Source organism: Penicillium cinerascens (genome assembly GCF_028974065.1).
Source record: "Penicillium cinerascens strain IBT 15544 chromosome Unknown contig_9_segment0_segment0, whole genome shotgun sequence".
NCBI lineage: Eukaryota > Fungi > Ascomycota > Eurotiomycetes > Eurotiales > Aspergillaceae > Penicillium > Penicillium cinerascens.
Window position 1 is genome coordinate 1562964 of NW_026695296.1, and position 14834 is coordinate 1577797.

Genomic DNA, 14834 nt, shown 5'->3' on the forward strand with positions numbered 1-14834 from the left:
GAAGTCCAATTCTACACTACGCTTGCACTTGAACCCGTCGGCGAAGATTCAGCAACCTGTTTTTGCGCATGAACCTGGTTTCGCGCATGAACCTGGTTTCGCGCATGAAAAACCACCCACTGAGACAGTCCAGGCGTACGCAGGAAAGGGACCATGAATGAGTCCCATCTACATGTCGTCAGGTCGCGGAGATGCCTCGAAAGCGATGAGGCGGCTTTCGGTCCCCTAGTTCATTCATCGTGCCTTGGAGGATTTGACTTTACCCTCCTCTTCGAGGAGAGTGTGCTGACAATACTTCCCGCAATTATTGCGTGTTTGCTTCTTGGGGTACGAATTTGCAGCTTGCAGGGCCGGTCCCGCAAGGTAAAAAGGTCGTGGCTTTACGTCGCGAAGTTGACCACCATCTTACTATACGCTGTTCTGCATTTCATCATCCTGGCTGCCATGGCCATTGGAAGTGCATCCAAGACACCCGTGAGCATTGTAGGAACTGCAGTGATTGCAGTAACATTTCTGTTATTTCTCTATGCAAGTCACCTCGAACACAGCCGATCACTGCGTCCATCAACCATCCTCAGTCTTTATCTCGGTCTTTCCTTGGTCTTCGATGTGATTCGCGTACGTACCCTCTGGTTGAGCTCTTCCAGCGCAATTATAGCGTCTTTACTTTCTGCAAGTGTGGGTTTGAAGGCTGTCATACTTGTGCTCGAGGGAACCTCTAAGCGGCCGTTTCTGAAAAAGCAATATCAAGATACTATACCCGAGGCAGTGTCTGGTATCTACAGCCGTAGCCTCTTTCTCTGGGTAAATCCTTTCCTTTGGAAAGGCTACAGAGGCGTTCTCTCGGAGGACACGCTCAATGTCCTCGATGCCGATTTGGTTTCGGCGTCTGACCCCGAAGCCCTGATAGAAAGTTGGAACAAAAAAGGTACGCAATTCCAGCCAGCCCTGGCCTATCCTGACAGATCATCCGGTAGTTGACACGAGCCTGTAGACAGGTGCCGGCCTCATGGGCTATTGATTGATTTTTTCTGGCACTACAAATGGAATATTCTAGCTGGAGTGATACCTCGCCTTGCCTACATAGGCTTTTCCTTCGCGCAGCCTTTTTTGGTTCAGCGCGTGTTGGACTTCTTATCCGAGGCCCAAGGGCCAAATTCGCACACGGAGGCCTATTATCTGATAGCTGCGTACGGCATTGTATACTTAGGTCTTGCAGTACGTGTACTCGGTCTGCTTGAATCGAGACTAGTGTTGACAATTTCTGGCAGATCTCCATGGCGATCTCTGAGCACAAGACCTATCGTGTGATAACGATGGTCCGTGGCAGTCTGAGCACGATGATATTTCAAAAGACGCTTCGACTTCCACACTCCAAGATATCGGACACAGCGGGGATCACGCATTTGACAGGGGGTGTTGAATGGGTCAGTATGGGCCTCTTGGGCCTACATGAGTTCTACAGCAGTGTAATCGAGGCGGGTTTAGCCATCTGGCTGGTGTTTCGATTGCTCCATGCAGCCGCGTTGGCATCTGCAGCTTTTGTTGTTGGTAAGTCTCGTCGATTTCTCCTCACCTGATTCCTTTAAAACAAACCGCTGATTGATTAGTTTGCGTGCTTGCGGGACTGCCCTTGGCACTTGCAACGGGAAATGCCCACCTACCATGGCTGGATGCCATTGAAAAGCGCATATCTGTGACCTCCAAGGCACTCGCTGCAATGAGACCTATCCGTATGAGCGGAATCTCACGGCCTGTTGCGTCTGGGATATCGGATTTGAGAACTGAGGAGATCAGGAGCTCCAGATCAGCCCGACTTTTTGACGTTTTAGTGGTTGTGATGTGTGAGTCAAGATAACCTATTTTCCTTCTCACGTTTCCTGATATAATATCCTAGCCTACACATCTGCCACGTTTGCGCCTATCCTCGGGTTTGCCATATACAGCCTGCTTTCACAAAAGGATAATACGACAGCTTTAACCAACTCCATCGCTTTCTCCGCTCTTACGCTGTTCTCCCTCCTCGAGACACCAGTTATTACGCTGTTAAGAGGCGGCGAAGAGCTGATAGCGGTAGTGAAAGGGTTTCAGAGAATACAGTCATATCTTGATCGGGATGAGAAACCGATGCGCCAATTGAATGCTCCAAGTGATTCGGAGTATGGGTACGCCGAAGATAAAAAAGGTTGTATAAATAAACGTTCACCCATTCAAGGCCATGTGAGCATTGAACGGACATTTCCTGGGAAATATGCCATTCTTCGTAACGTATCCGGACTTTTTCCCGAGATGAAACTACCTCTGCTCCAAAATCTATCCTTGGAAATCGACGAAGAAAGGTTGACCATGGTGACTGGTCCGATCGGATGTGGTAAGTCGCTTTTTTTGCAGCTACTGTTGCATGAAATCCCATGCTCTGGTACCATGTGGACAAATTCTTTCCAGGCAGCATACTGCAGTCAGACTGCATGGTTGTTTTCAGGAACGATTCGGGACAATATTCTAGGAACCTGCGAATGGGACGAGCTATGGTACAATGAGGTTCTGCGGGCGTGTGCTCTGGACGAGGATATTCGAGACATGCCCGAAGGACATTATACTCGGGTAGGTGTTCAAGGGTCTCGGATAAGTGGTGGACAGCAAATGCGAGTGGTGAGTCGATTTCTTTTACGGTGACTATTTTGCTTCATGGCTGATCTGCTTTCCAGTCATTGGCCAGAGCGTTGTACTCAAAACAGAAGGTCCTGATTCTCGATAATGTCATATCTGGCCTTGACCAAAGAACTGTGCAGCATATGTTACATTCCCTGTTCTCCTCTGATGGCATGTTGAAGAAAAACAAGCACACGGTCGTGCTAGCCACAACATTCGGTATGACAATTGTATTGCATAACTTGTTCATTTTTAATCATGAAATCTAGGGCCCCTTCTTCAGCACGCCGATTCAGTCATTGTACTCGGTCCTCAAGGCCAGCTTGTGGCGCAAGGGACGTACAGTAGTATTTCTGCCGACGGCCTTGATGTTCAGTCCACCAACCAATTTGCGAGTCTCCAAGAGCATGACGCGCTCGTGGGCGAAGAAGAAGAACCTGAGCCATTCCCTCTGGATCATACCATAGAGCTAGAACGCATTGCTCTTCAACGGCCTAGGAATCGCGATCGGGCTGTTTATCTGTTTTACTTTCGGAACGTTGGTTGGCTACTGGTGATTCTATACTTTGCTTTTGCTATTGCATTCATGGTTGCGCTTAACTTTCCTCGTCAGTATTCCTTGAGACACCAAGTGTTTATCTCGCTTTTTGCTCACGATTTCCCGCAGAGATTTGGCTTGAGTGGTGGACCGCCGGCAACTCGCAGCATCCAAACGCCCGACTGGGCTACTGGATAGGCATATACGCCGGTCTGGGTATTTTGACCTTGGTATTACTTGCTGTTCTCGAATGGTACAATTGATCGAGTTCAAATACGTGAAAGGTTTTTGCTGATAGTCAAAAAAGGATTTTCAAGATGATCATTGCACCAAAGACAGCGGCCAAGTTTCACCGAGCCTTGTTAGACACAGTGTTCATGTATGTTGAATATTCTGTTGGTTGGCTTGTTGCTCACGTACCGAATGAATAGGGCAAAACCTACTTTCTTGAGCTCCACTGATGTTGGGACAACCCTCAATAGGTTCGGTCCGATAATTAGAACGTTGAAAAAATATTGGAATGCTAACTCACTCCACTCTCTAGATTCAGCGAAGACCTTGGAATTATTGATGAGGAGCTATCCTCTGCATTTGACATCACCGTTACTGCCATGCTTGGTTGTATCGCCGAAGCCGTGCTCATATTCACTGGGTCATCCGGATATGTCTCATTGGTGGTCCCCTTTTGCGTCATGATAATGTACTTCCTTCAGAAGTTCTATCTCCGCACTTCTCGTGTCATCCGACTTATAGAGATCGAACTCAAGGCTCCTTTGCAATCTCAGCTTCTTGAAGTGCATACAGGGCTTTTGACCATCCGTGCATTTGGCTGGATGGAGCATTATCAGGAACGAAACAAGGTAGCACTGACTGCATCACAGCAGCCCTACTACCTGTTGTTCTGCTTACAGCGATGGTTGAACCTAGTATTGGACCTTCTAGTGGCTGCGATAGCCATTCTGGTTGTTTCTATCGCAACGACAATAGCAAGAAACTCCAATACTGGTTTCTTGGGGGTCGCGCTGTTTAATATTGTCAATTTCAGTGGCAGTCTACAACAATTGATCGCTCAGTGGACTACGTTAGAAACATCGATTGGTGCTTTATCCCGAATCAAATCCTTCGTCGAAGACACTCCACGTGAGAATATCAACAAGGAGTCTGAGAATTCACCAGATGACTGTTCGAAGGAAGGCAGAATATCCTTCATTGGTGTTTCTGGAAATCACGGGTACATTGAATCACTATCTCGAAACAACTGATGTTCTTTTGCTTATATTTGATCCAGTCAAGGCGAAAACAATGCTATTGAAGATATAACTCTAGAAATCCAACCCGGTGAGAGAGTCGCGGTGTGCGGAAGGACGGGAAGGTAAGCAATATTCATCTTCATCCATCTTTGACGCAGCCAGCCCCAGGGCCATAGATGTTCCAGCATTTCACTGCGACATAGAATTCCACAACGACCGCTAACTGGCAACTAGTGGGAAATCGTCATTAGTCATGGCGCTTATGCAAATGCTGGAGATTCGCAACGGAACTATTCGCATCGGTGGTGTCGACGCATCTCAAATCCCACAACCTCGCATTCGAGCCGAGCTTAACACCATCACCCAGGAACCAATATTCCTACATGGGTCTGTACGTCTGAACCTGGACCCGCATGCTCGAATTAATGATGATAATGTCTTGATCGATGCTCTTCAAACTGTTGGGTTATGGGATTTCATCAATGCGGAGGGTGGTCTGGATATCGAATTATCTGATGATAGCTTATCACACGGACAAAGGCAGCTCTTCTGTCTGGCGCGAGCCTTGTGTCACCCCGGTAGAATTCTGATCATGGATGAGCCTACCAGCAGGTACTTCAATTGCGCATTGCCATTATCGTAATTACGAGCAAAGGCTAACATGTCCTCAGCATTGACGACGCCGAGATGGAAAAACGGATTGATATAATCATCGAGCAACATTTCCAGCACCATACCGTTATCTGCATCATGCATAAGCTGCATAACGTTATGTCCTTTGATAAAGTGGCCGTCATGGAAAAGGGCCGACTTGTTGAATTCGGCTCTCCACGCAGTCTTCAGGCAAGGGAAGGTTTGTTCAAACAACTTCATGCAAGTGGGAGCTCGACGTCTGGCTTGACCTAGTCTCTTAATGTCTGGGTTTTTGGGTTATCACCACATTGTGATATATAGGCTATTTAATCTGTCGTTCTGCTATCAGGAGTTGCCTCCTTCTGTAATCTTCCAAAAAAAATTATCGCGAAGTGAAAATGAGATTTCCCGCGAAATCTTTGACCTACCACTCAAAAGACACAAGAACAGTAACTTTGATTCACTATATTTGAATACATATGGATACATATGGATACATATGGATACATATGGATACAGTAAGGAGCAAGTCCATGAAGATATCAATTCTGCATAGCTATATTCTCTTTTAATTAACGCTCCGGCATACGTTTGTCACAACCGTCTGGAACTGCAGCCATCTAAGACCCTGCGCCGTCGAAACAGATAATCGATAACTAGAACCAGTATCAAACACACAGGAGAAGTCACACAAGGGGAGATAGACAGATAGAAATATCGCGCCACGTAACCAGGGCATAAAATATTTTAAGAAGTAAGACGCCACATCCCTAACAATAACCTCAAGCCGATTTCGACGACAAACTCCGCGCCACTGACCCACCCTGTGAGCTCGAACCTGACTCGAACACCTTCGTATCCTCGTCCTTTTGCGCTTTCCGATCCTTCTGCTCCTGCTCCAGCTCGCGAATGATATCCAGTAGTGTTTCCTCGGTGTATTCATTGTGTCGACCCTCTGCTCCCAGTCGGACATATTCCTCAATCGTCTTTCCGGTTCCCGGCTGGTACTTCACATCGAGGGGTCTGTGGGAGCAGGGCTGGGGGGTGGGTTCGCAAATGGAGTCACTAAGACCATGGGGTTCGTCTCGAATGCTCTGGGTGCTGTTGGGTACCTTGAGGTCTGCACTCTTATCGGAGTCAGAAACTGGATTGGAGTCAGATTCAGATATGGGCTCTGGGGTCATGGAGTCCTCTTCGACTTCTTCTGCCACTGGAGCCAAAGCTGGGGTAAGACGGGTTGGCTTTTCGGGCTCAGACTTGAGCTCGATCCTGGGCTCGGGCTCGGAAGGTTCTTCCTCATAGTCGGTATCCTCGGTGTCCGAGTCGTGGACACGGATCAGTCTGGGGCCATTTTTAGGATCCTCCAAGTTGAAGAGATCGATTTCAGTATTGGCCTCGACGTCTGGTCCAGAGCTCTCATCTGGCTCAGACTTTTTGTCTGATTTGTCATTTTCCTTGACTATTTCGGGGCTGCTGCTCGTCTTGGGAACTTCCTTGACTGTCACGACGGTCATGGACGGCGACGTTGCCTTCTTGTTGCTATACGGAACTGTGAAGTGGGTCACGCTTTGGAGGTAGGGCTCATTGTAACAAGTCTGACTCGTTTGGCTAAAGTATGCCTGGGGGTGGTTCGGCATATTGAACTGAGGGCCGTAATACCCATTGTTTTGCTGGTAAGGCTCGCCCCAGAGTGCTGGTATGACAGGGCTGTACGGCGGCTGGCCGCTCACGATGAAGGGACCGTTGCTGACGCCGGGAACGAAGGTCCCCGGCTGGTGGTGAGGAAGGCCAGATGGATGATGGTTGCTGTATACTGGCTGGCCATTGATAATGAACGGAGGTGGTGCAAAATTATTGCTCGCAGGTGGAGGGTAGAAGGGTGGATGGTCACCACCGTATGGCATTCCGTGCACCATGTTGGGGGCATTTTGGTATCCGCCTTGATGATGGGAGTTCTCGTATCCCCCACGAGGATTGATGTTCTCCTGATGATATTGTGATTGGCGGAACCTGGAGAACCCACGATTGCCACCTCGAGGTGGTCCGGTCCGGTGTCCTCGCTGGCCGTGATATCCTCGCTGGGAGTGATTACCCCGGGACGACTGATGACCATTGTATGACTTCGTCCGGGGTTGGTCATTCCCCGACCCTGAGCCAGGGATCAGTGGGCTGCCATCCATGTCGAGAAGGGAAAGGTAGTACGAGTGATCTTTGGAGAAATGCTGGAGGGTAGTCAGTGGTGGTCTGCAAGAGGGAATGAGTGCATTTGCCTTGATGGCGTCCCTGCAGTCATCGACATAGGCAAAGGTGACTTTTCCGACGTTGGTCCAGCAGTTAAATCCCGACTGGTGTGATTCGATGCACCAGGCCTCGAGAGGACCACGTCCTCCCAAAGCAGACGTGATGTCGTGTTGAGTGATGGCCGCGCCAGAGCGGAGGCCGAGGAGGGCCGTTCCTGCTATTGTGAGCTCTCAGAACACCAAACTCGGAAGTGCGATATAAACTTACGTCTGCCCTTTGCCCTCTCGATCCTTAGCCAACGTTCATGTAGTTGTGTACATTGATCACATCCCAAGGCTGCGTTAGCATCCGCGACTCGCTTCGATTTATTAGCTAGATCCTAACATAGAGGAAGCTACACGACATACCTCGAACTGCACAAAGGCACCTGGTAGATTCTTTTTTTTGTCTTGTTTGATCTTAACATGGCAAGGGCCAAACCGCGCGAAGACCTCCTTGAGATCTTCGGCCAGCTGCTCGGTCGGGATCTTGGTCGAGAGACTGGAACACGGTTAGTCCCTGGTTATCATCTCGTGGAGTTAGATACTTGCTTTCCGACGAAGATACACGCATCAGGAGAAAAAAGGCCCTGTGCATTTTTGGCCGAGGGCTCCTCCTGCATGCGATCTCCCCGCCTAGGATAACTGTTCTCGACGACCTGGATGGTCATCGTGTGGGTATATATTTGTGCTAGGAGGGGTATAGTATTTCTGTAAACCAATGATATAAATAATAGCGAATGAAGGTGGCTAGAAAGACCGATATATAAAGAGAAAATGTGTAGAGAGCAAGCAGGAAGAGGAAGGAATATCATCATCACTCTGAGCCGCGACCATTTCAACCTCGATATCCCAGCACGGCCAGTACTAAGCCTGTTTGTGGGCCGCACACCCTTTAAGCTGTGACGGTCACCGCCAATCCATGGGTAGGTCCTGGGGTCAGGAGCCTTGGGGGTTACTTTGACTCAGGACCATACCCTTGTGGGTCTGCCGACTACAAATGTGTCTTAGGGCAACGTGTGCCGGCCGGCCGAATATTTTCTTCAAGGCAGCTCTAATCTACCATAAAGTCCACGGATCCATTTTTTGGCAGAGGCAACTATTCGGCACAGCTTATTTTGGCCCGCTTAGCTGCGGTCCTGCAACAACTGTTGACCGTGGTTGAGACCAACTATGGCTACTCGGCGGAGTCTAGTTAGAGTTATAGCCGGAGATGACAGGTACATTCATCATAGGGTTAACTATTTCTTATTTAGGGTAGGACGAACTATACTGAAGGTGTATCCACGGAAGATTGTCCAGTGAGCAAGGATACACCTACGCAAGGAAGGCGATACCTTCAGCCTAGGTTATGTCTCTTCAAATGTAGAGCTTTTCATATAATCCATCTTCATGTACACCAAGTTGCTGGCGTTTTACAGGAAAATTCAATTTGTCCTGGCCGAAACTTATCCTACGGGGTTCTATTCCCTGGGACCAGCGAGAAACTCGCGATGGCTTCACGACATTTTCACGACCTCCTCCCAACCCCCATAACGGCTAGTATACAGTGATACAGTAACTATTCATAGGACCACTAGTATTACGATAGGCTATTTAAAAAGTAAAAAAGAAGAAGAAAAGAAGAATCAGGTACAAGAGGCATCTGATAACCCGCCCAGAGGACGTTTCCCTCCACCCCCGTTTCGGTTCGGCCCATCGACCGTGGTCGATAACGCCTGCAGATGGGCGCTCAAATAGCTAGGTTTCACCGCTACACTATTTGGGGAGTCGTGAAACATTCATCCTTAAAGTAAGTGATAAACCCTCCTTTCACACTTTTTATGGTTTAAGCGTCCTTAGCCCTGTTACGGCGAATCTCTTAAGGCGCAGTCCACGGAGTACAATTCACCCTTAGGACGTCGATCGAACCTTAGAGTTATCCAGACTTGCCGAGAACCCCTAGGCAAAATGCAAGAATCGGCCATGGGCAGCTAATAACAGTAAATATAGGAACACGATTCATGTAGTTCGGAGTTATCTTATCGCGGCTGATCGGCGGCGAGTCTTCACGCCACCTCGGGAAGCGACATCATCCCCGAGACCCAAGCTTCCCCCGAATTCTTCCTGCGCCATCTTCCTGACTCTCCACATCAACCATGATTCCCACTCGGAGCTTAGCCGCTCAGAGCGGTTTCTTCAAGCGTAGCGCCGAAGAGCTTGGCCGCTTGTCGAAGATTGGTAGAGTCGCCCTGATCCTCCCCCAGCTTAAAAATAACTAACGATCTCAGCATGGAACACCGAAGCCCTCCACACCCCTACCAAGCCCTATGTCATGCTCGATTTCCAAGACCCAGAGACCGTTCAGAGCTGCAAGACCATGGCCGATCGCGTGGTCGGTGGATTCAGCACCGCTAGCATCGACTACGAGCCCGGCGATCCCTCGTCCAACACGCCGCCACACGCTCGATTTCACGGCTCCATTTCGACTAAGCTCCCAGATAACTGGCGCGTTGAGAGAACCGGTACTTTTTTCATCAATAGCACGATATCTTGACCATGAAGCTGATCGCACCGGGATTAACAGGATACGCTGCGTTCCGCAACAAGGACCGCGGTATGTGGCTTTTCGGCCGTCTTTATTGGGATGTCGACCCCTACGCCTACCTCGCGCTCCGCATCAAGTCCGATGGCAGACGATACACCGTGAACGTTCAGACAGACTCCGTCATCGAAACAGATATCCACCAGCACAGATTGTATAGCCGGCACCACCGCGTATATCAGGATGCATACGAGAATGCGACACAACAGGACGAACCTGGTCGCCTTCAATCATTGGAAGACGAAGACCTCGACGTATATCCAGCCCCGCGAGGAGTGCCTGACGCGCTTTCTGAGATCCCGCCCGAGTCCACCATTATCGGTTCATCCTCTACTTCAACAACCACATCAGGCACGACGGGGTGGGAGACCGTTCTCCTGCCGTTTAACTCGTTCGTCCGAACTAACCACGGCTTCGTCGTCGAGCCGCAGACATCTCTCCTTCGTCAACGGATCAAGAGTATCGGTATCGGTCTCACGGACCGTGTCGAGGGTCCGTTCGACCTGCGCATTCACAAGATCTGGGCTACAAATGGTATGAGCGAGGCTGAGATTGAGGAGGAGCGAGCTATCTGCGGTGCGGATGCGTTGCCGGTGGATGAGGGTGTTCAGTCGGGCTGGGTGGAAAGTAACAAGAAGCCCAAAGGTACTGACAACCAGAAAAGTCCCAATGCGAAGGGACTGAAGGGACTTCGGTCTGAATGGGATGAGTAATTTAGCCAACTGCAATCGATCTGCAGACTGTGTATATTAATTTAGCGAAACCCCGTCCCATATTTGCTATAAAAGCAGACAGCATGTAAAACATTGGACATGACTCTTTTTCATTTGCAGTTTATCCTTGATCATTCATAAAAAGACATGGGGTGTATACTCTCTACGGAGATTATCCCCGAAATATACAGCGAAGCATCTAATAGCTCGCTCTAATTACCACCGGTGATCTTCTCCCACGCCTCCTTATACTTCTCGGCAGTCTTCTGCGCAATCTCATCGCTCATGCGCACGCCCTGCTTGCCCTTGAGACCCTCCGCCACCAGCCAGTCACGCAGAATCTGCTTGTCAAAGCTCGCCTGTCCACGGCCAATGGCGTAGGTATCCTTGGGCCAGAAGCGGGACGAGTCCGGGGTCAGGACCTCATCGGCCAGCACGACCTCGTCGGTCTCCTCGTCCACGCCGAACTCAAACTTGGTATCGGCAATGATCACGCCGCGCTCCAGAGCGTACGTGTGCGCAGCCTTGTACAGCTGAATAGCGAGCTCGGCGATCCGCGCGGCGTAACGCTCTCCGACAATCTTGACGGCTGTGGGGTTTCAGTCAGCATTCTGGTATCAACTTCAAGATCGGACGAAAGACGAACCCTCGTCGGGATGAATGTTCTCGTCGTGCTCGCCCAGCTCGGCCTTGGTGCTGGGTGTGTAGATCGGGCCGTTGGGGAAGGCCTCGCTCTCCTGCAGACCCGCGGGGACCGCCAGGCCGTGCACAGTGCCGGACTTCTGGTACTCCTTCCAGGCGGAGCCGGTGATGTATCCACGGACAATGGCCTCAATGGGGAGGATGCGGAGCTTGCGAACCTGCATGCTGCGGTTCTGCAGCACCGGGCGCAGCGAGGCGGGGATCTGGGCAGGGAGATCGAGGGTGAGGAAGTGGGTGCGCAGACCGGGGACGGCCTCTGTCAGGATCTTGAACCATGTCTTGGTGCAGAGAGTAAGAAGAACGCCCTTGTTCGGGATGCCCTGTAATCGTAGACCGCGTCAGTAATCAATCCCGCACTTCGAAACCACCAGGGCGTACATTCTCCATAATCACATCGTAGGCGGAGATGCGATCAGTCGCAACGAAAAGCAGTGTCTTGTCGTCGACCTCATACAGGTCGCGCACCTTGCCGCGGGCAACCAGAGGCAGCGCGCCTTGCAGATCGGTTGTTGCTAGAGCTTCGGCCATAATTGATTGCAATTGAAGAGAAATGAGGGTGGAAAGCACCGGTGCGTCATCTCGTTTTTGCCTTTTTTTCTGGCGGGGCACCGATTGCGGCCGTATGGCCTCAGGCACTTATCGAGTTATCAGCAACACGCCGCATCAACACGCTTTTCGTTGCAAGATGCGCCCTTGCACAACATGGCGCGCTATCTGACACCGTGGAGGATCTCTCTGCTGTGCCTGATCACCGTCTACACGGATGGTGTCGTCCCCAACTCGTCCGCAGTCCATGTGTTGTCCTTCCTGACGGCGGGTTTGTTTCCTTTAGATCCCGCCGATAAGCAATGGGAGAAGCACTACCTGCCCAGCATCGCCGAGCTCGAGGAGGTGCTATCTGGCCACGAGTCTTCGGTTCCAGGACGTAACCTGTGGGATCTTTTCCTCAAAAAGATCTGGTCGCTTGACTCGCTCGATGCACTCGAGGAGTTCTTCAGCGATGTCCTGCCGTCCCTGTTGAGCAAGACGCGTGAGCAATTGATGGAGGACAGAGACAATGGTCTTGCTCCGGAGGATGAGGGTATGCGATTGTCGCGGAGCTCACCGCTTGGCGCGTTTGTTCGCAGGGCATACCTTGAATATACTCGGCTGCAGTTCTCCGACTCGGTGAAGTTGTGGTCTGGTTTTGTGAAGTATCGATTGCCTACATACCACATGTGGGCGCGGAGGAATCCCTCCCATGAACAGGCCCCTGTCGATGTCAATCTTCTGGACTCCAACAGCTACCTTTCTCAGGTGGTATACGGCAACATTAAAGACGACGATGAGGAAGAGGGCGTCGTCAGCGTTAAAGATGCTGAGCGGCTAGTTGAGTTCCAAGTTGGAGAGTTACAACGTATGTTTATCCTGGCCCTGGTTCCGTTTGCATTTGCAGAGGCTAATAACCACAGGACTGGGAGGGAGGGTCCCCGACGAGATGAGGGCCCAGCTCAAACACATCATGACATCGGAGTCTTCTATACCGGTGCTTATGTATTACCTAGAGTAAGTTACCCCGGATGCTTTTGAATTGCACCGCCTATTCCTGACACAGCTTAGGTACTTAGATGCTTGGCGAGCTGGCGACTATACATCAGCCTTTGACAACCTCCATCGGTATTTCGACTACACCATGCACAGTAATCTCGACCGAAGCGCGTATCAATTTGCGCTCTTGAATCTAGCTATCATACAGGCAGACTTTGAGTGTTTCAACGAAGCCATCTCCGCTGTGCAAGAAGCCGTCGCCATTGCCCGCGAGTCGCATGACATGAACTGCCTTAACTTCTGCATGAGCTGGCTCTATCATTTCGGCAAAGCCTTCCCGGAGCAGATGCGGGAGGTACAGAACAGCGGTATGCTGGGCAATGAGAAGGAGGGACTCGCGTTCCTTAAGGCCAAGTCGAAGGAGACTGATATGTGGTCCCTCATGAGCACAACATTGCTGAGCGAGGCCAAGTTGGAAATGCAACAGGTAGGTTCACCCCTGTCATTGATGTTCGAAGGGTTGATTAATATTGACCGCTGCTAGGGAGAGAGCCTTGCCTCCATTGTCGAGTCATTCGTGCGAGCATCGCACGTCAACGTGACCAAGAGTCTCTCCAGCCCCACAGGCGCGTACATGTTGCTGCAGAGTGTCATGTATGCTCGGATAGGTAATTGCGCCTGAGGCCTCGTCAATGAACTGAAGCTAACCACCGTATGGTAGGCGCAACTCATCTTTCATGGCTAAACACGGAGGTCTTCCGTGAATGCTACAAGGAGGGCCAGCCCTACGACGACTTTGTCAAGCTCACATTCCGCAATTGCCAAATTGTAGGCCGCTTCTATCTCCCAACATTGAACAACACTAACTCTACATCCACAGCTGGCAGAAAAGGGCAACTACAAGGAAGCTTTCGCTCGCATGAACAAGATCGAACCAGAAAGACACCGAGCCTTCAAATACAACAACGCCTGGACATACTACTCAGGTCTTCTTCAATTACGACGACAAATCTGCCGGTGAGTACCACGTCTCCCTCTTCTTACCTTCTAGCCTCCTAACAACCCCCAGCGACGACAAAGTAGCAGTCGAGCACATCCTCTCCCAACTCCAAGCTGTCCAACTCCTCGACTTCGACATGCGCCTCCTCCTAGCCTTCTACACAATCGAATTCACAATCCGCCAAGGCGACCACGGCCGCGCCCTTAAGATGGTCGAACAAGCCGCCCACTCAATGCAACCCGAAAACTTCGACGTCCACGCCCAAATCCGCCTCTTATGCCTAAAGGCCCGCATCCTTGAGAAATCAGGCCAGCCCCAACGAGGCTTCTCTCTCGCCATGCGCGCCGCCAACATAGCCCACCGCTCCAAAGTCCTCTTCGACCTCTGGGAGTCCATCTGCACTCTATCCGCCGTCCTGCTCAGCTTGCGCGAGTTCCACGCTGCTGACCAGCTGGTCCAGAGTATCATGCCTCAGATCCTCGAGAGCGAAGACTCAGCATTAGTCGCGCGAGCATACTCGCTACTCGTCGACGCGAATATGGGCATTGCCGGTGACTTGTGGGCGCAGCTTGGGAAGGATAGTGCGCCTGCTAGGAAGGAGTATGTGAATCGTGCGCTTGGGTATATCGATTCTGCGTATTATGGTTATGAGGAGATTGAGGATATCCTCGGCCAGACTGAGATGATGGCGAAGAAGGCTACAATTATGCATTTGACGGGTGATCCGGTGCTGGCGAATGATTATGCGGCTAAGTATCTTGATCTCAGGAAGAGGCGTGGTGCGGAGGTGTGATGTGCTTTTTGTGAGATTGTATTTTTATGAGGCGGTTTCTTGTCGCTGGACTGGATGGATTGGATACCTAGGCAGATCTGTCTTGAATGATATTCATTCGCTTTGCACCTTGTCTGCTCTGCGATGGGGTTCCCAATGGGTGTGTTGCTCAAGTAGCGGCGTC

General features: G+C 50.6%; 5 protein-coding genes across 5 annotated transcripts; 3 read left to right on the top strand and 2 right to left on the bottom strand.

The window, feature by feature from the left end:
• Positions 1-153: 153 nt before the first annotated feature.
• On the top strand, positions 154-5346 carry N7498_007435 (Cyclic peptide transporter; the record flags this gene model as incomplete). The annotated part of the gene is made up of 15 exons (XM_058454497.1): positions 154-928; positions 1058-1218; positions 1272-1551; positions 1611-1844; positions 1898-2371; positions 2507-2652; positions 2709-2871; positions 2922-3260; positions 3320-3443; positions 3498-3569; positions 3622-3672; positions 3735-4421; positions 4479-4562; positions 4675-5052; positions 5112-5346. 15 exons carry the CDS (start codon positions 154-156, stop codon positions 5344-5346), a joined length of 4203 nt encoding a protein of 1400 aa, XP_058306746.1.
• A 509-nt stretch (positions 5347-5855) lies between these two features.
• On the bottom strand, positions 5856-8023 carry N7498_007436 (uncharacterized protein; the record flags this gene model as incomplete). Its single annotated transcript, XM_058454498.1, has 4 exons — positions 5856-7528; positions 7582-7672; positions 7722-7854; positions 7923-8023. 4 exons carry the CDS (start codon positions 8021-8023, stop codon positions 5856-5858), a joined length of 1998 nt encoding a protein of 665 aa, XP_058306747.1.
• Positions 8024-9490: 1467 nt separating this feature from the next.
• On the top strand, positions 9491-10649 carry N7498_007437 (CIA30 family protein; the record flags this gene model as incomplete). The annotated part of the gene is made up of 3 exons (XM_058454499.1): positions 9491-9572; positions 9623-9856; positions 9919-10649. 3 exons carry the CDS (start codon positions 9491-9493, stop codon positions 10647-10649), a joined length of 1047 nt encoding a protein of 348 aa, XP_058306748.1.
• Positions 10650-10861: 212 nt separating this feature from the next.
• Positions 10862-11879, bottom strand: N7498_007438 (phosphoribosylaminoimidazolesuccinocarboxamide synthase; the record flags this gene model as incomplete). The annotated part of the gene is made up of 3 exons (XM_058454500.1): positions 10862-11238; positions 11296-11671; positions 11730-11879. 3 exons carry the CDS (start codon positions 11877-11879, stop codon positions 10862-10864), a joined length of 903 nt encoding a protein of 300 aa, XP_058306749.1.
• Positions 11880-12053: 174 nt separating this feature from the next.
• Positions 12054-14671, top strand: N7498_007439 (putative anaphase-promoting complex subunit Apc5; the record flags this gene model as incomplete). Its single annotated transcript, XM_058454501.1, has 7 exons — positions 12054-12747; positions 12803-12896; positions 12951-13365; positions 13423-13546; positions 13600-13706; positions 13759-13895; positions 13948-14671. The coding sequence occupies 7 exons, from the start codon at positions 12054-12056 to the stop codon at positions 14669-14671; spliced, it is 2295 nt and encodes a 764-aa protein (XP_058306750.1).
• Between the last annotated feature and the right edge of the window lie 163 nt (positions 14672-14834).